Below are 19,954 nucleotides of genomic sequence, written 5' to 3'. Positions count from 1 at the left end.
TAATGGGAAGCTATGGGTTAGTGGAAATGATACAAAGGTGATTCCCACAAGCTTACAGTCTAACAACGGATCAATGCGTAAAACAAAATAGAGATACAATGTCTTAAGCACCATAATAATGGCATATATAAACTGTTACAGGTATACAACCTAGGAAGAGGCCGGTCACTCTTCCCTGAGTGTGTATGTCTGGAAGATAAGAAAAGACTTCCTAAAGGAAGGTAAATGAATAAGAGAGATCTTAAACTCTGTATACAGACTGCCATCTGAAAAGAGAAGAAATTATATGAAGAAATAGACTTTTAAAATAAGTTTTATTGGGGCGCCTGGGTGGCTCGGTCGGTTAAGCGTCCGACTTCGGCTCAGGTCATGATCTCGCGGTCCGTGAGTTCGAGCCCCGCGTCGGGCTCTGTGCTGACAGCTCAGAGCCTGGAGCCTGTTTCAGAGTCTGTGTCTCCCTCTCTCTCTGCCCCTCCCCTGTTCATGCTCTGTCTCTCTCTGTCTCAAAAATAAATAAATAAATAAAATAAAATAAGTTTTATTTAGTGAAATGGGCCAAATAAAACTGAAACTTCAGAGATGTGGGGGGAAAAATAAAACTGATGTAAGATTCAAAATGCAAGATTACAAAACTCCTTATGCACTTGATAGAGAGCTTTGGGTTGTAAGGTTTCACCTTTTAAAGGAGTATCTGGTGGCAGGCAGACTGTGTGACTGCAGGTGGGAGCACAGAGCCTAAAGAGGAATGGCTGCCGACGTGCCATCCAGACTAGGGAAGACCCAGAAACTTCGGGGCCACGTGAGCCACGGCCACGGTTGCATCAGCAAGCACCGGAAGCACCCCGGAGACCAGGGGAATGCTGGTGGCATCTCCACAGGATCCACATCAACAAATATCATTCGGTTGGCACGAGGCATTACCACTTAAAGAGGAGCCAGAGCTTCTGCCCAACTGTCAACCTCGATAAACCTTGGACGTTGGTCAGTGAGGAGACACAGGCAAATTCTGCCCAAAACAAGACGGGAGCTGCTCCCATAACCGATGTGGTGCGATGGGGCTACTGCAAAGTCTGGGGGAAGGGCAAGCTCCCCAAACAGCCTGTCAGCGTGAAGGCCTGAAGCCACATGGAAGAAGGTTCATTAAATACTGGCAAGTGTGTTCCAAAAAAAAAAAAAAAAAAAAAAAAAAAAAAAAAAAAAAAAGGAATACGAAGTTATGGATACAAGTTGGTCGAAGCATCCCATGTCTAGAATGCCCATGATATCAATCATTCATCTCTGAAAATCTAACACTGCCTCCTCGAAGAGCCTTTGCTGACGTCCTAATACAGTTAAAGAGCCCAACCTCTGACTATCATTCAACCTTGACTATCACCGTACCTTTCAAGACCAGCAATGCTGACAGATTTGGTCAATAAGGAAATAATGAGTCATTTTTAGATTCAGACAGGTTATTACTTAACGTTAAAAACAAAAGCAATAGTAGCCAAAGCGCCAGCTCCCAGTCTCTTTCGCAGGGTGACACTGAAACAGGGGGGCCAGATGACAGCAATGCAGACAGCAGGGCACTCTGCGGAGGAGCCCAGGCCCCGCTGCGGCCAAGCTTCTTACAGCCTGCAGCTATCCTGCAAGGGAACTGAGGCAGAAAGCCTCACTCATCAGAACCCAGGAGGTAGTAAGAAACAGGCTCGTGACAGACATCCCAGGAAGAGTGAAGCAAGTCAGAAACAGTCTTGTAGCAGTTCCTCACAAGCCTCCCATGTTCTCATGTTCCAGAAGGATCAGAGGAAGTTCTGCAAGACTTAGATAAGCTGTGATTAGGCGTTGCCTCTGTGGACGGCGTGCATAAAATGCAAGGCTGGCAGGGAACCCTGGTGAAGCTCTTCTCTAACAGGACTATGTAGAACTACGTCATTGCTATATTTATGACATCATACTAAAACTATACTGACCCAAATGATGAAAATGGGGCATATCAGAACGTGTGAGATAATGTTAAGGCCGTGCCTAGAAGGTAATTAGAGCTAAAAATACTTGAGAATAGATTTTTAAAAAATCAGTGAAATAAGACTATCACAAAAAAGCCATAAATTAAAACAAAAGGAGAAAGAAATAAGCTTAAGGAGAAATTAATGAAGTGGGGGAAAACATTAAAGGGAGGATCAACAAAGTCCACCGTTCATTCTTTGAAAAGAATGATAATAATAAAACATACAAACACACAGTAAGACCAATCAAGAGAACTAGAGGAAAGAATAGTTTAATACCTCGAATGAAATGGGACCTCCCTCTAGATCTGACAGACATTTAAAGAATAAGATGATTTGATGAATAATCTTAGGGCTAGGAATTCAAAACTTTAGATAAAATACTAGAAAAACATAACTTACTGACACCAAAAATTAAAAATCTCAAAATTCTAGATTTAAAAAATTCAAAGCATCAGCAATCAGACAACAAAAGGAAATCAAAGGCATCAAAATTGGCAAAGATGAAGTCAAGCTTTCGCTTTTTGCAGATGACATGATATTATACATGGAAAATCCGACAGACTCCATCAAAAGTCTGCTAGAACTGATAACATGGATTCAGCAAAGTTGCAGGATACAAAATCAATGTACAGAAATAACAATGAAGCAACAGAAAGACAAATAAAGAAACTGATCCCATTCACAATTGCACCAAGAAGCATAAAATACCTAGGAATAAATCTAACCAAAGATGTAAAAGATCTGTATGCTGAAAACTATAGAAAGCTTATGCAGGTAATTGAAGAAGATATAAAGAAATGGAAAGACATTCCCTGCTCATGGATTGGAAGAATAAATATTGTCAAAATGTCAATACTACCCAAAGCTATCTATACATTCAATGCAATCCCAATCAAAATTGCACCAGCATTCTTCTCGAAACTAGAACAAGCAATCCTAAAATTCATATGGAACCACAAAAGGCCCCAAATAGCCAAAGTAATTTTGAAGAAGACGACCAAAGCAGGAGGCATCACAATCCCAGACTTTAGCCTCTACTACAAAGCTGTCATCATCAAGACAGCATGGTATTGGCATAAAAACAGACACATAGACCAATGGAATAGAATAGAAACCCCAGAACTAGACCCACAAACGTATGGCCAACTCATCTTTGACAAAGCAGGAAAGAACATCCAATGGAAAAAAGACAGTCTCTCTAACAAATGGTGCTGGGAGAACTGGACAGCAACATGCAGAAGGTTGAAACTAGACCACTTTCTCACACCATTCACAAAAATAAACGCAAAATGGATAAAGGACCTGAATGTGAGACAGGAAACCATCAAAACCCTAGAGGAGAAAGCAGGAAAAGACCTCTCTGACCTCAGCCGTAGCAATCTCTTACTCGGCACATCCCCAAAGGCAAGGGAATTAAAAGCAAAAGTGAATTACCGGGACCTTATGAAGATAAAAAGCTTCTGCACAGCAAAGGAAACAACCAACAAAACTAAAAGGCAACCAACGGAATGGGAAAAGATATTTGCAAATGACATATCGGACAAAGGGCTAGTATCCAAAATCTATAAAGAGCTCATCAAACTCCACACCCGAAAAACAAATAACCCAGTGAAGAAATGGGCAGAAAACATGAATAGACACTTCTCTAAAGAAGACATCCGGATGGCCAACAGGCACATGAAAAGATGTTCAACGTTGCTCCTCATCAGGGAAATACAAATCAAAACCACATTGAGATACCACCTCACGCCAGTCAGAGTGGCCAAAATGAAGAAATCAGGAGACTATAGATGCTGGAGAGGATGTGGAGAAACGGGAACCCTCTTGCACTGTTGGTGGGAATGCAAATTGGTGCAGCCGCTCTGGAAAGCAGTGTGGAGGTTCCTCAGAAAATTAAAAATAGACCTACCCTATGACCCAGCAATAGCACTGCTAGGAATTTATCCAAGGGATACAGGAGTACTGATGCAGAGGGGCACTTGTACCCCAATGTTTATAGCAGCACTCTCAACAATAGCCAAATTATGGAAAGAGCCTAAATGTCCATCAACTGACGAATGGATAAAGAAATTGTGGTTTATATACACAATGGAATACTACGTGGCAATGAGAAAGAATGAAATATGGCCTTTTGTAGCAACGTGGATGGAACTGGAGAGTGTGATGCTAAGTGAAATAAGCCATACAGAGAAAGACAGGTACCATATGGTTTCACTCTTATGTGGATCCTGCGAAACGTAACAGAAACCCATGGGGGAGGGGAAGGAAAAAAAAAAAAAAAAGAGGTTAGAGTGGGAGAGAGCCAAAGCATAAGAGACTGTTAAAAACTGAGAACAAACTGAGGGTTGATGGGGGGTGGGAGGGAGGGCAGGGTGGGTGATGGGTATTGAGGAGGGACCTTTTGGGATGAGCACTGGGTGTTGTATGGAAACCAATTTGACAGTAAATTTCAAATATTAAAAAATAAATTAAATAAATAAATAAATAAATAAAATAAAAAATTCAATTCATTTACAATCTTTCCCAAAAGAAAACTCCAGGTCTGAATTGCTTCATCATCAAATTCTACTAGACATTTAAGCATTAAATACCACCAATTCCAATCAACTATTTCAAAAGGAAATAAGAGTTACATAAAAATAATTTATACATACAAAGATGGATTAATTTTGATATTAAAACCTAACAAAAGTTTCCTGAGAAAGAAGACAGATGCAGTCACTATAAAACCATTTTCTGCATAAGAAAATTGGTAGAATTCTAAAAACATTAACAAACTAAATCTGTTAATATATAAAAGGAATAATACATCACAACCTAAGTTGAAATTCTTCCAGAAATGCAAGGATGTTTAAAATTTTTAAATGAATCAATCTAATCCATCACCTTAATGGAATACAAGAGAAAAAAAAAATCATGTTTATCTTAAAAGATACAGAAAAAGCATTATACATTTGTTATTAAAAAAAAAAAAAACACCTTGGTAAAGCAAGACTAAAAGGAAACTTACTTTTCTTTACTTAATTGAAAAAAACTACCATAAACAGCATAGTGAGAGGTGAAAAATTAAAGGCCTTTCCTTTGAGTTTGGAAACAAGGATTGCTGGGTAGATGGCTCATATATAAAAACTGAGTACACTTCTACACATTCAACAATAGTTAGAAAATCAATATCAAAAATTCATTTTCACTGAGGGACAAGAATATTCATTGAAGCAGGATCCAAAATGGCTCTCCATTAAAATAAAAAAACCAAAATATCTTTCAACACTGTAGCATAGTGAACACTGGACAAGTAAACTAACTCTACCTACAGGAAGCAGGATGAACAAGTCTCAGAAGCATAATGATGACAGAAAGCAGTCATATGATTCCATTTTACAAAACTTAAAAAATCAGGAATTGTTGCAAATACGTACGCATAATTAAGTGGTAAGATTACCAAGAAAAATAAAGAATGATTACCATAAACTCAAAGTAACAACTACCTTTCAGGAGAGAAGAGCTCAAAAAGGGGGATGGCAAATGTTCCCTGGGTGCTGGCAATGCCTGGATCAGGCAGGTTCACTATGTGATGCCTGAGCTATGTATGTTCTGTGTAATCTCCACATATGTGCTGTATTTCACAGATAAAAAGGATAGACAACATAAGTGAATATATGACCTAATAAGGGGACTTAAATGTAAGCCTTAGTTTATTCTTCTTGAAAATGAGTGTACTCTAAAAGTGATCTTACATATTTATTAATAAAAATCATTAAAACACTTAACACATTATAATGAGTCATAGGAATACTACAGAATAACCTACATTAAATATACTGATACACAGAACGCACCTAACACTTTGCCCGGCATAGGGGCGCCTGGGTGGCTCAGTTGGTTGAGCATCTGACTTCGGCTCAGGTCATGATCTCACAGTTCATGAGTTCGAGGCTCTGTGCTGAAAGCCTGGAGCCTGCTTCAGATTCTGTGTCCCCCTCTCTCTCTGCCCCACCCCTGCTTGTGCCCTGTCGCTCTCTGTCTTTCAAAAATGAATAAACATAAAAAAAAATTTTTTTTAAATAAAAAAAACACCATGCCTGGCACAAAGGGAACGATCAATAAATAGTAAATAGCTATTCTTTGGGGTTGTTACTATTTAGTTACAGTCACCGGTTATTTTTACTTACTTCAAGAAGACCTGACAAGTACTTGACACAAATTTCAAATGGCTTTGTGAGAGGAGAGTGTGAGCTCCATCCCGGAGATGCCGTGAGGTGAGCCATCCCTCGTAAGGTCCTCTCGAGGGAAGGCAGGCCATAGAAGTGAGGGGCATCAGTGACTCTCAGGCTCTGGAGCAGTCTCAGAGCCAGCTGTGTCTGGAAAACGTGAAGAAGTTCCAAGCATTTCCTGTGTACGTAAAGCAAGGAAGAAACAAATCAACAAGAGAACAAGTGTGATGGGCTAATGGGTTAACTTACTGATGGTAGAGAGTTACTAACAACTTAGTATGTCAGAAAAATACGAACCAGGAGAAATGGCAGTCTCAAAACAAGGCTTTCCAAGGAAAACATAGTTAAAATATGAGGTGAAAGACCAGTAACAATTACACTGAAGAAGAGATGAGTGATATTGGTATTGGTACCCAAAAATAAAACCAAAAATTAGAATGGAAAATTAAATGCATACTTTAAATGAGTTAAATTGGCATATATTAAACCAATACTTTTAATCATCTGGAATCATTCAAAAATTGAATTTTTAATTAGCTGAAATTGTTTTCCCCAGAAAGCTAAAATAAAAGGTTTTAATGAGTTTGACACATAATTTACATGAAACAATCAAGAGAACATTTTTTTTTTTAGGAAACAAAATCCCTGAAACTAATAGGTAGGCATGGATCCAAAGATGAAATTCCTGGGAGAAGTATCAGCGTGTAACAAAGCTTGAATCAAATCTGAAATTTCCTCAGTTATACAGACTTTTAGACTCCAAAACTGATGACTACTATGTTTTTACATATTACAGTATTACAGTAGCATATGTGTGTAGTTGAATTACAATAAATACGAGTATAGTTGAATGATTTTTAAAGATCATAATTCTTATACACCTGACATCCAACTGCTTTTAAAGTTTTAGAAACACATATAACTTGCAACAAAGCCTAAAAGTTATTTGTATAAATTCGTATTTCCCACAGGTCAACAACAAAGTACAGTTAGAGGCACTAACCCCATGTGCCGTCAAAAATCCTCATATACTTTGTGACTCTCCAAAAACTCAACTAATAGCAAACCGTCGACCAGAAGCCTTACTGATAACATAAAACAGTCAATTAACACACATTTTGTATGTTTTCTGTTATAATACTCTGTATTCTTACAAAAAGGCAAGCTAGCGGAAAGAAAACATTATTATTATTTTTTTTTTTTTTAAGTAAGCTCTATGCCCAATGTGGGGCCTGAACTCAAAACCCTGAGATCAAGAGCTTCATGCTCTACTGACTGAGCCAGCCAGTTGTCCCGGTAAAGGAAAATATTATCAAGAAAATCATAAAAGTACTATACTGTATTTATTCAAAAAAATCCAGGTATAAATAGACCCACATAGTTCAAACCTGTGCTGTGTAAGAATCAACTATAATCTAATCAACAGTATTAAAAAATGTTCTTCTGTTCTTTAAATTAACATACCAGTCATTCTCATTTTCTGCCCCTCTTACCTTAACGCTTGCAAAAGAGAACTACCAAAGGAAATAGTGCCTCTGCAAATATCTAACCAATCCCAGTTCAACCGCCACCAGTTCCCTCTCCTAGTCCCTGTGAACATTCCCCAAGCTCCACACCCAGTTTGTCTCATAACCACGCAAGTTCCTCTCAACATCCAAGAACAGTCCACAGCGCTGTTTCTCAAAGTCTAGCCCAAGGACTACCTATGGTGCTTACCTAACATGTACATTCCTGAGCTGCTGATAATATTTTAACAAGTCCCTCAGGAGATTCTATACACATTACAGGTCTAGCTGCACAGAATCTACCATCAACGGACTCACTGTTTTTGTCTTCAGCACTTTAATAAGGTATCAATGTACGTAGTAAAACTCACGAATCTTATAGATACACGACATGATTTATGTATGCATATACTCATGTAACCACCAAGCATAACAACATATAAAACATTCTCATCACCTCAGAAGGCTCCTAGGTGACCCTCTCTAGTGAAATTTTTATTGACTTGTATTCTAAATTTACTAATCCTCTTTTATACTGTGTCTAGCCCACTATTAAGCCCATGCGATGAATTTTTTACTTGAAAAACTGTAGTCTCCATTTCTCTGCTATTGATATTCTCCATAGTTTTACCAATATTACCCATATTTTCATCTAATATATATTATATTTATATTTAAAATATTACTTAGGGGTGCCTGGGTAGTTGAGTCAGTTAAGTATCCGACTTGATTTCGGCTCAAGTCATGATCTCATGGTTCCTGAGTTCAAGCCCCATGTCAGGCTCTGTGCTGACAGCCTGCTTGAGATTCTGTCTCCTTCCCTCCTTGCCCCTCCCCCACTCATCCTCTCCCTCTCAAAATAAACTTTAAAACATAAAATATTATTTGTAGTAATAATTTATATTATATATAATATATTACATTTATTATATATTTTATATAATATATAATATAAATTATAATTATGATATATTATAATATTATAATATATATTATAATAACTTATAAGAATAAAGTTCCTGTAATAGTTGACATCTGTGGGTCTATTTCTAATGATATTTTTCTCTGAACTACAGGAGACATTTTCCTACTTCTCTATAGTTCTCCTCATTTGTGATTGTATGTCAAACCTTTGTGTCCAAGAGCTACTGAGGGGCACCTGGCTGGCTCAGTTGGTAGAGTATACGACTCTTGATCTCAGGGTTGTGAGTTTCAGACCCACATTGTGTATAAAGATTACTTAAAAATAAAATGTTAAAAAAAAAAGTTATTGAGGGCAAATTATGTAATAGTTTCTCATAGAAATGGCTTTCAGATCTAGTCAGGTGTTGAACTGAATTAGGGGTATTTGACACTTTGGTTTGTTTCAAATGTTATGTGTGGGGGATCAGGTCTTTCCCTCCAGCAGAGACTTGGGATCGCAGCATAAGAAGACCTCATCAAATAGAAAACTTTTAAACATCAAAGGACACTACCCAAAAAGTGAAAACATAACCTACAGAATGGGAGAAAAATTTGCAAATCATATTCGATACGATGTTTTAAAAAATTTTTTTAATCTTTATTTATTATTGAGAGAGAGAGAGAGAAAAACAGAGCGTGAGCAGGGGAGGAACAGAGACAGGAGACCAGAATCCGAAGCGGGCTCCAGGCTCTGAGCTGTCAGCACAGAGCCTGACGCAGGGCTCAAACCCACGAATTGTGAGATCATGACCTGAGCCAAAGTCGGACCCTTAACCGACTGAGCCACCCAGGCGCCCCATATTCGATACGATATTGATGTCTAGAATATATAAAAAGACAGCTCAACAACAAAAAAACAAACAACCCAATGCAAAAATAGGCAAAAGACTTGAATACACATTTTTCCAAAGAAGATACACAAATAACCAGTAAGCACAGGAAAGGATGCTCAACATCATTTTTCATTAGGGAAATAAAATCAAAACCAAAATGATTCCAGTTTATACCACTAGGATGGCCATAAGAAGAAGTGTTACAGAGGACATAGAGAAATTAGAACACTTACACATTGTTAGTGGGAATGTAAAATGGTGTAGCTGCTATGGAAAAGAGTTCAGCACTTCTTCAAGAAAATAATCACAGAGTAACCGCATGAGCCAGCAAGTCCAGTCATAGGTGTATACGGGGGAACTAAAAACATGCGTTCACACAAAAACTCGTATGTAAATGTTCAAAGCTGCATTATTCACAATAATCAAAGGTAGAAACAACTCAAATGTCCACCACCAGATGAATGAATAAACAAAATGTGGTCTATCTGTACATGGACTACTGTTGAGTCATAGGAAGCAATGAGCACTGGTATGTGCTAGAATATGGATGGACCTTGAAAGCGTGATGCGAAATCAGACACAAAAGATCATGTATGTCTGATTCCATTCATATAAAATGTAAAGAATAAGTAAATTCCCAGAAAGACAAAAATTAGTGGTTGGTTGCCACAGGCTTGGGTAAGGGTACAAAGTTTCTTTTCAGAGTAATGAAAATGTTCTGGAATTAAATGGTGACAGTTGAACAACACTGTACACATACCAAAACGATTCAATTGTATACTTTAAAATGGTTAAGATAGTAAATTTTATCTAATTAAAAAAATTTTAAGTCAGAATTATAGACACACATTGGAAAATCATCTATGTAGTTAAAAAAAAGTCATAAAGTCACAGAAATGGGTATGATTGCTCAGATACATGTATAGAGAATTAAGAGAGGACCAAGAGACAGTAAAATACTGTGTGTGTATGTGTGTGTGTGTGTATGTGTGTGTGTGAGAGAGTGAGTGAGAGAGAGAGAGAGAGAGAGAGAGAGAGAGTGTGAGTGTGTGTGTGTGTGTGTGTGTGTGTGTGTGTGTGAAATTATAATCAGGCTATACAAGAGACTTCATTGAAATGAAAACAAACAGACCACAACTGATTACTACTGAAGTCTTGCTTCCTCAATTTGAAACAAGTAAACAAGTAAGACTCTTTGGAAATCAAAACGAAACTAGTTTCTACATGAATGTCCCCGAACCTTCAACAACACAAATGGTACCTGTCAGTAACTGCCATGAAACTGAGCAGCAAGGTATTGAAAAGAGCAATCAGTTCTTTCTGCACTTGTTGCCTGACAGCAGTCCGGATGTCATCTGTTTCCTCTCGTGCCTGTGACTCCGTCAGAACCAGCAGGTCTAACAGTGGGTTTGGACTCTAAACAATAATATTAAAAAAATATGTTTACTCTCTAATTGAGCTGTATGTTGTTCCTATAAAGATTTTTGTTGCAAATCACATTCTGGATTACCTAAGAGTTATATTACCTAACCTGTAGGTACGGGTCTCTAGTGCATTAGTAGAGATGCTCTAAACTCAAAAGGTGCTTCATATGTTATCTCAACAGAAGAACAGCACATCTATTACAGAAAACTGAGGAAAATATAAAGACGCACAATGAGAAAAACAAAAACCCCATGATCACACTTCACAGAGGTAGCTGCTATGAGTAGACTGGTGTATACTATCCTCATTGTGGGAGAATAAACATAAACAGAATTCTAATTCTGTATTTTTAACAAAACTGAGACCAAGTGAAAAAATCCGCTATAGTAACCCCTTTTTAAACATAATGTTGGGGAACCTGGGGCGCTCAATCTGTTAAGCATCTGACTTCGGCTCAGGTCATGATCTCGCGGTTCGTGGGTTTGAGCCCCAAGTCAGGACAGCTCAGAGCCCAGAGCCTGCTTTGGATTCTGTGTCTCCCTCTCTCTGTGCCCCTCCCCCACTCATACTCTGTCTCTCAAAAATAAATGAACATTAAAAAAATAATTAAAAAACAGGGGCACCTTGGTGGCTCAGTTGGGTAAGCTTCCAACTTCAGCTCAGGTCATGATCTCACAGTTTGTGAGTTCAAGCCCCACATCAGGCTCTGTGCTGACAGCTCAGAGCCTGGAGCCTGCTTCAGAGTCTGTGTCTCCCTCTCTATGTGCCCTCTCCCCCTCGTGCTCTGGCTCTCTCAAAAATAAATGCTTAAATTTTTTTAAACAAAAATAAAAAAATAATAAACATAATGTTATCAGTATTTCTTCAAACACAGTATTTTAATATCTGATTATTTTTCAATCATAAGGATTTCCACACCAACTACTAAATCATCAGTGATTTTTAATTTCATGGAGATGTGCAGCAGGGTGTTCAACTCAGATTGTATCTGGTGTATGAATTCCAAGCTATGATATTACTAAATCAAAATAGTTTTAACAGTTTTAATGTTTTCAACATATATTGCCAGATTGTCTCTACAAAACATGCACCAACACACATGACGATGCGGGGTGGGAGAAGATCACAGCATTCAAGCCAATGCTGAGTATTATTACTGTTGTCATCTTTGCCGATTTGATAGGCTGACAAATAAAACTAGTATTATTTAAATTTTTTGTTTCCCAACTTTGAAAAAAATGTAACTAAAGAAATGTAACAGGATTAGTTTTAATAATACTAAGAATAGAAAATGTTACATTAACCAACAGCATTAAAGACAGCTGGAATAGTTATTAATCAAAGAAAACAAGATTCCTCCATTTAATTTTTTGATTAAGCTAGAAGATGGGCATTTTCTTATTTTACAGATGGGCAAACAGGTTTATAAAGAGGTTACGTAACTTGTCCAAAGTCATACAAATGAACAAAGCAAGGATTCAACCTGAGAATCATCTAACTTCAAATATGGTTAATATCCTGTCCCCTGTATTACATCACATCAATACTGCATATTACAACATAAAAGAAGAGATAAAATGTAATTGGTATTGTTATGAAATCCTTCACCTAAAGAACTCAAAAAATAACTGCATTCTTTTTGGGGAAAAAAAATTTTTTTAATGGGAAGAAAATTCTAAGTTGTTTATATTACGTACTATGTACCATATACTTCAATCAAGTACACAGAATTATAAATAATACAACTGTGATGGGTGCCTGGGTGGCTCGGTCAGTTAAGCGTCTAACTCTAGATTGCGGCTAAGGTCGTGATCTCACGGTCGTGGGATCAAGCCCTATGTCGAGGTCCACACTGAGCTTGGGATTCTCTCTGTCTCCTTCTCTCTCTGCCCCTCCCCAGCTCATGCTCTCTCTCTCAAAATAAATAAACATTTTTTTTAAATAATATACCTGTGGGACTTTAGAAAGTATTGGTAACAGATGTTTTCTTTTAGCTTACTTTACTATGTTCCATACCTAAAGAGCATTTTGTCTTTTCATCTTTTCCTTTCATCCTGAACAAGAAGTGCCTCATTTGGATCAAATAAAATTACATAAAACATAACTATAACTTCTACATTTTATATAGGAATAAAACAACCAAGATACACATTTAGTAAGTCATAAAAATAAATATATATACTATAGTATTCTTAGCTCCAAATAACCAAAGGCTGAATTACACCCACCTTTCCTCCAACTCTGATAAATACTGACAAGATGAACAAACCTGGGTTTTGTTTTGGTTTTTTTTTGACACAGTAAATTTTAATTTCCATAATATCAGTGTTTTTTTATTTTATTTTTTTAATATGAAATTTATTGTCAAACTGGTTTCCATACAACACCCAGGGCTCATCCCAAAAGGTCCCTCCTCAATGCCCATCACCCACCCTCCCCTCCCTCCCACCCCCATCAACCCTCAGTTTATTCTCAGTTTTTAACAGTCTCTTATGGTTTGGCTCCCTCCCTCTCTGACTTTTTTTTTTGCCCCTTCTCCTCCCTCATGGTCTTCCATTAACTTTCTCAGGATCCACATAAGAGTGAAACCATATGGTAACTGTCTTTCTCTGTATGGCTTATTTTTAGCATAACGCTCTCTAGTTCCATCCACATTGCTACAAAAGGCCAGATTTCATTCTTTCTCATTGCCAAGTAGTATTCCATTGTGTATACAAACCACAATTTCTTTATCCATTCATCAGTTGATGGACATTTAGCCTCTTTCCATAATTTGGCTATTGTTGAAAGTGCTGCTATAAACATTGGGGTACAAGTGCCCCTCTGCATCAGCACTCCTGTATCCCTTGGGTAAATTCCTAGCAGTGCTATTCCTGGGTCATAGGGTAGATCTATTTTTAATTTTTTGAGGAACCTCCACACTGTTTTCCAGAGCAGCTGCACCAGCTTGCATTCCCACCAACAGTGCAAGAGGGTTCCCGTTTCTCCGCATCCTCTCCAGCATCTATAGTCTCCTGATTTGTTCATTTTAGCCACTCTGACTGGCGTGAGGTGGTATCTCAATGTGGTTTTGATTTGTATTTCCCTGATGAGGAGTGACGTTGAGCATCTTTCCATGTGCTGGTTGGCCATCTGGATGTCTTCTTTAGAGAAGTGTCTATTCATGTTTTCTGCCCATTTCTTCACTGGCTTATTTGTTTTTCGGGTATGGAGTTTGGTGAGCTCTTTATAGATTTTGGATACTAGCCCTCTGTCTGACATATATTTGCAAATATCTTTTCCCATTCCACTGGTTGCCTTTTAGTGTTGTTGACTGTTTCCTTTGCAGTGCAGAAGCTTTTTATCTTCATGAGGTCCCAATAGTTCATTTTTGCTTTTAATTCCCTTGCCTTTGGGGATGTGTCACGTAGGAAATTGCTGCGGCTGAGGTCAGAGAGGTTTTTTCCTGCTTTCTCCTCTAGGGTTTTGATGGTTTCCTGTCTCACGTTCAGGTCCTTCATCCTTTTGGAGTTTATTTTTGTGAATGGTATAAGAAAGTGGTCTAGTTTCATCCTTCTGCATGTTGCTGTCCAGTTCTTCCAGCACCATTTGTTAAAGAGACTGTCTTTTTTCCATTGGATATTCTTTCCTGCTTTGTCAAAGATTAGTTGGCCATAGATTTGTGAGTCCAGTTCTGGAGTCTCTATTCTATTCCATTGGTCTATGTGTCTGTTTTTGTGCCAATACCATGCTGTCTTGGTGATTACAGCTTTGTAGTAGAAGCTAAAGTCGGGGATTGTGATGCCTCCCACTTTGGTCTTCTTCTTCAATATTACTTTGGCTATTCAGGGTCTTTTGTGGTTCCATACAAATTTTAGGATTGTTTGTTCTAGCTCGGAGAAGAATGCTGGTGCAATTTTGATTGGGATTGCATTGAATGTGTAGATAGCTTTGGGTAGTATTGCCATTTTAATAATATTTATTCTTCCAATCCATCAGCATGGAATGTTTTTCCATTTCCTTGTATCTTCTTTAATTTCCTTCAAAAGGTTTCTATAGTTTTCAGCCTACAGATCTTTTACATCTTTGGTTAGGTTTATTCCTAGGTATTTTATGCTTCTTGGTGCAATTGTGAATGGGATCAGTTTCTTTATTTGTCTTTCTGTTGCTTCATTATTAGTGTATAAGAATGCAACTGATTTCCATACATTGATTTTGTATCCTGCAACCTGGCTGAATCCATGTTATCAGTTCTAGCAGACTTTTGATGGAGTCTATTGGGTTTTCCATGAATAATATCATGTCATCTGCAAAAAGTGAAAGACTGACTTCATCTTTGCCAATTTTGATGCCTTTGATTCCCTTTTCTTGTCTGATTGCTGATGCTAGAACTTCCAACACTATGTTAAACAATAGCGGTGAGGGGCGCCTGGGTGGCGCAGTCGGTTAAGCGTCCGACTTCAGCCAGGTCAGGATCTCGCGGTCCGTGAGTTCGAGCCCCGCGTCAGGCTCTGGGCTGATGGCTCGGAGCCTGGAGCCTGTTTCCGATTCTGTGTCTCCCTCTCTCTCTGCCCCTCCCCCGTTCATGCTCTGTCTCTCTCTGTCACCAAAATAAATTAAAAACGTTGAAAAAAAAATTAAAAAAAAAAAAAAAATTAAAAAAAACAATAGCGGTGAGAGTGGACATCCCTGTCGTGTTCCTGATCTCAGGGGAAAGCTCTCATTTTTGCCCCATTGAGGATGATAAAAGCTGGGGTTTTTTAAGTATTTTTTAAGTTTTTTATTCTTTTTAATGTTTATTTATTTTTGAGAGAGAGAGAGACAGAGTATGAACAGGGGAAGAGCAGAGACAGGGGGAGACACAGACTCCGAAGCAGGCTCCAGGCCCTGAGCTGTCAGCACAGAGCCCGATACAGGGCTTGGACTCACAACCAGGAGATCATGACCTGAGCCGAAGTCGGACGCCCAAGCAACTGAGCCACTCAGGCACCCTATTATTTATTTATTTTTGAGAGAGAGAGAGAGAGAGACAGACAGACAGACAGACAGACAGACAAACAGAGGACAAGTGGGGAAGGGGCAGAAAGAGAGGGAGATAAAGGATCTGAGGCAGGCTCCAGGCTCTGAACAGTCACCACAGAGCCCGACGTGGGGCTCAAACTCAAGAACCGTGAGATGGTGACCTGAGCTGAAGTCAGGCACTCAACTGACTGAGCCATCCCACATGCCCCAACAAGCTGTTTTTAATGCAAATTCCATCTTGGTAAAATATAATTTTACTATCAGGAATTATTAATCCTGCTATACAAATAAAAATTAAGTAGAAACTACTGACTAGTAGGTTAATATATTGTACAGGATGCATAAAGGATGCTAAAACTAAGGTTCTTCCCTAAAACCTCAATCTGTTAATAATTTGTTTCTGCTTGTAATTGCCGAGACTTTTTCCCTTTAGAACACATCTTTGATTTACATGTTAATATTAAGATTCAGTAAACCTCAGCAACATCACTTCTAAAATATAGGATGAATCACCATTTTTCATGTACAATAAAGAGAAGTCTCTACTGATGCCTACTGATCTCAAGTGCTTAATCACACCTGAAGGTTTTGTCTTTAGACATCAGTGTTCAATCATAATTTTAAACCAGCTACGTGGGTCATAACTTTGTCACTGTGACCTCCAAAAAGCAACGATTTCTACAAGGATGGTTCATTTTCTTTACCGCTCATCACATCCACTTTACCATCCATCAGCAGCCTACAACAATGGGACGTGCAATGTCCTCCATGAAGTCTGAGCGCACATGAGCCTGTGAAAGTTAGCCAACAAAGACAGCCATATGCTGTGGAGCACTGATAGCCTCCCCGCTAAAGAATTATGGCTCCACTTTTATGAACTTCCATCAAAAAAATGCATTCTGCTCTCTCTCTCTAAAAATAAACTTTCAAAAAATATAAATTTAATTACTCAGCGATCAAAAAGAATGAAATCTTGTGATTTGCAACAGTTGGATGGAACTAGAGTGTATTATGCAAAATAAGTCAGAGAAAGACAAGTATATGATTTCACTCATATGTGGAATTGAAGAAACAAAACAGATGAACATAGGGGAAGGGAAACAAAAGTAAGATGAAAACAGAGGGCGCCAAACCGTAAGAGACTCTTAATTACAGAGAACAAACTGAGGGCTGCTGGAGGGGAAGTGGGTCGGGGGATGGGCTAAATGGATGACGGGCATTGAGGACACTTGTTGGGATGAGCACTGGGTGTTAGATGTAAGTGATGAATCACTAAATTATATTCCTAAAACCATTCTTACACTATCTGTTAACTAACTTGGATTTAAATTCAAAAAAGAAATGCATTCTGAAAAGAAAGGTATTCAAACTCAGCACTTCTAGGTTATTTTATACATTAACCAAATTATCATTACATTAAAATGTAAATTAGTAATGTCATAAATTCCTAAAATGCCTAAGATGTTTGTAATAAATAAATGTTCTGATAAAACACACAGATGATTTTTCACAAGAGAAAGGTTCTCAATCGTCCTCAGTTAATTAGCTGATTTTCTTTATACTTCCTGTTCACATCCTTCTGCCTGATCAAGTCCTCAAGTATTCTGCCTGATGTTACCAATTTCTGCCACTGCTTTTGCATACCTCTTCGTGTTATGTCCATACATTCAAAACAATTCCTTTGGAAATGCTATTTTACTCACCTTAAATCATCTCTCACTTACTTTACCCACTTTAAATGAAAAACTTTAAAAGGCATTTGACTTTCCATTTTCAGGCTTCTCTTATTCTGAACATTCATCCTTACATAACACTTAATAATTTAATCCTTGTAGCATGACAGAGAGCAAGCTGTCTTGATAGTGGATGCTTAAGTCCATTTTGCTCACACTTTGCTTACTTATTTTTGACACAGCACAAGTGGGGGAGGGGCAGAGAGAGAGGGAGACACAGAATCCGAAGCAGGTTCCAGGCTCTGAGCTGTCAGCACAGAGCCCGATGCAGGGCTTGAAACCACGAACCATGAGATCATGACCTGAGCCCCAAAGTCAGCCACTTCACCAACAAGCCACCCAGGTACCCCTAAATATTAAGTTTTAACTCTCTAGTTACAGTTAATTTAGTAAATATATTTTAATAGGCATAAATAGTGATTTTTCCACTGTACATACCATGTACACAGTCTAGTAAACAAACATTAATTACTGCACAGAGTTTCAGGAAAAGACGCTAAACCCAAGCCCACCATAACTACCATTTTCACAACCCAAAGCAATCCTAACTCCCAGAATATAAGAACTTCAACCTAAGGAGGAGATTGTTTTAGAAGTTATTCTTCTTTTAAAAAGTGTAAAAAAGATTATGAAGTTATAAAAAATTTATAGATCAAAAATCAATTTATAAAAAACCTTAGAGGAAAAGCTTCATAGAGATTCTTCTAATAATATTTTAATATCCAATCTCTAAAATATTTAAGCATGCCTAAAAGCTGAAAGAGGAACTATAATGACATAAGGTTTTACTGTTTTGCTTTATTAAAAATGGTCATAACTGCCTCCAAATACTTTAATATTTTTAACAATTAAACGATTAAAGAATATAAAAGTACAGTAAATATGGTACTCTGAAATCATCCTCGAGAACACAACAGGAGAGCAAAATTTTAAGTCTATGTTCTCTGGGAGTTCAATCATATTATTAAGGTTCACTTATCAATTAAGCACTTTAAGATGATGGAATTAGTCCGTCATCTCTCATTTGTATTAGAAATATTTTTCTGTTTATCATGTCTTGTTAACTGTGTTTAAAGTATTTCTTGCCATTCATACAGAAGCCAACAAAACTAATGCCCTCCCACTGGACAACTGTTCTGTCATAAGTTACACAAATTGAAAATAAAGGTAATCTGAAAGAAAAAATGGCCAAACAAAAATACTAAAAATAAAGTTTATTAAAGAAAACTTTGTGGGGCACCTGGGTGGCTTAGTTGGTTGAGCATCCAACTCTTGATTTCAGTTCGGGTCATGATCTCACAGTTTGTGGGATGGAGCCCTGCATGGGACTCTGGGTTGACAGTGCAGAGCCTGCTTAGGATTCTCTCTCTCCTTCTCTCTCTGCCCCTACCCCACTCATGCTCACTCACTCTTTCTCTCTCTTAAAATAAATAAACATTTTTATTGTTTTTTTTTTTTTTATGTTTATTTATTTCTGAGACAGAGAGAGACACAGCATGAGTGGGAGAGGGGCAGAAAGAGAGGGAGACACAGAATCAGAAGCAGGCTCCAGGCTCTGAGCTGTCAGCATAGAGCCCGACGCAGGGCTCGAACTCACAAACCGTGAGATCGTGACCTGAGCTGAAGTCAGTCGCTCCACCGACTGAGCCACCCAGGCACCCCTAAGTAAACATTTTTAAAATAAAAAAAAAAAACAAACTTGCAATAATTTTAAAATGTAGTTCTTCAGATAACACAGGTATATCTAAGAACACAATACAAAACCCCATCAAAGAGTCATGTACATACAGAACCTTGTTTATGATATTTTGGACTTATTTTATGTTCCTACCTGATCTACCCCTTTCATCTCCTAGCTTTTGTTAGTTATTTCTGCTTTTTCATCTTTTGTAATATTTAAATAGCACTCCATAACCATAATTTCCACAGTCACAGTCCTACAGGTGTGTGTGTGTGAGAGAGCGAGCGAGCGTCAGTGCCCTCTCCACCAATGGCCCCGTTACCACTCTAAGCTGCTACCATCCCTCCTCTGGGTTAGTGTCAGCCTCCCAGCTTCCATCATGCCACCTACGGTTCTGGAGACAGCTGCTACTACGATCTTCTCAAATTTAAATCACATCATGTTACTCTTCCACTCAAAATCCACCACCAGCTTCCTTGCTCATTTAGGTTAAGCTCCTCAGCCTACAAAGCTCTATTTGAGCTTGAGTCTGAATACCCTTCTGATCTCATCTCCTACCACCATTCTTCATTCATCCTGTTGCAGCCACACTGACCTCTGGTTGCCTT

At 38.2% G+C, this 19,954-nt stretch overlaps 1 protein-coding gene and 1 pseudogene across 5 annotated transcripts in view; one reads left to right on the top strand and one right to left on the bottom strand.

Annotated features, from left to right (window-relative positions):
• The window catches only part of RTTN (rotatin), a 162,618-nt gene that overhangs the window by 76,542 nt on the left and 66,122 nt on the right, over positions 1-19,954 (bottom strand). For all 5 annotated transcript variants that reach the window (XM_058691835.1, XM_058691836.1, XM_058691837.1 and 2 more), the window contains 2 exons: positions 10,768-10,922; positions 6,164-6,383 (listed from right to left, as the gene is read on the bottom strand). In XM_058691835.1, coding sequence (XP_058547818.1) covers positions 6,164-6,383; positions 10,768-10,922 — 375 coding nt within the window. The remainder of the gene's footprint in view (positions 1-6,163; positions 6,384-10,767; positions 10,923-19,954) is intronic.
• On the top strand, positions 746-1,128 carry LOC131489654 (large ribosomal subunit protein uL15-like; annotated as a pseudogene).

Source organism: Neofelis nebulosa, chromosome 11, assembly GCF_028018385.1.
Source record: "Neofelis nebulosa isolate mNeoNeb1 chromosome 11, mNeoNeb1.pri, whole genome shotgun sequence".
Taxonomy (NCBI): Eukaryota; Metazoa; Chordata; class Mammalia; order Carnivora; family Felidae; genus Neofelis; species Neofelis nebulosa.
Note: the sequence above shows the minus strand (reverse complement) of the source record. Positions and strands in the feature narration are given on the sequence as shown.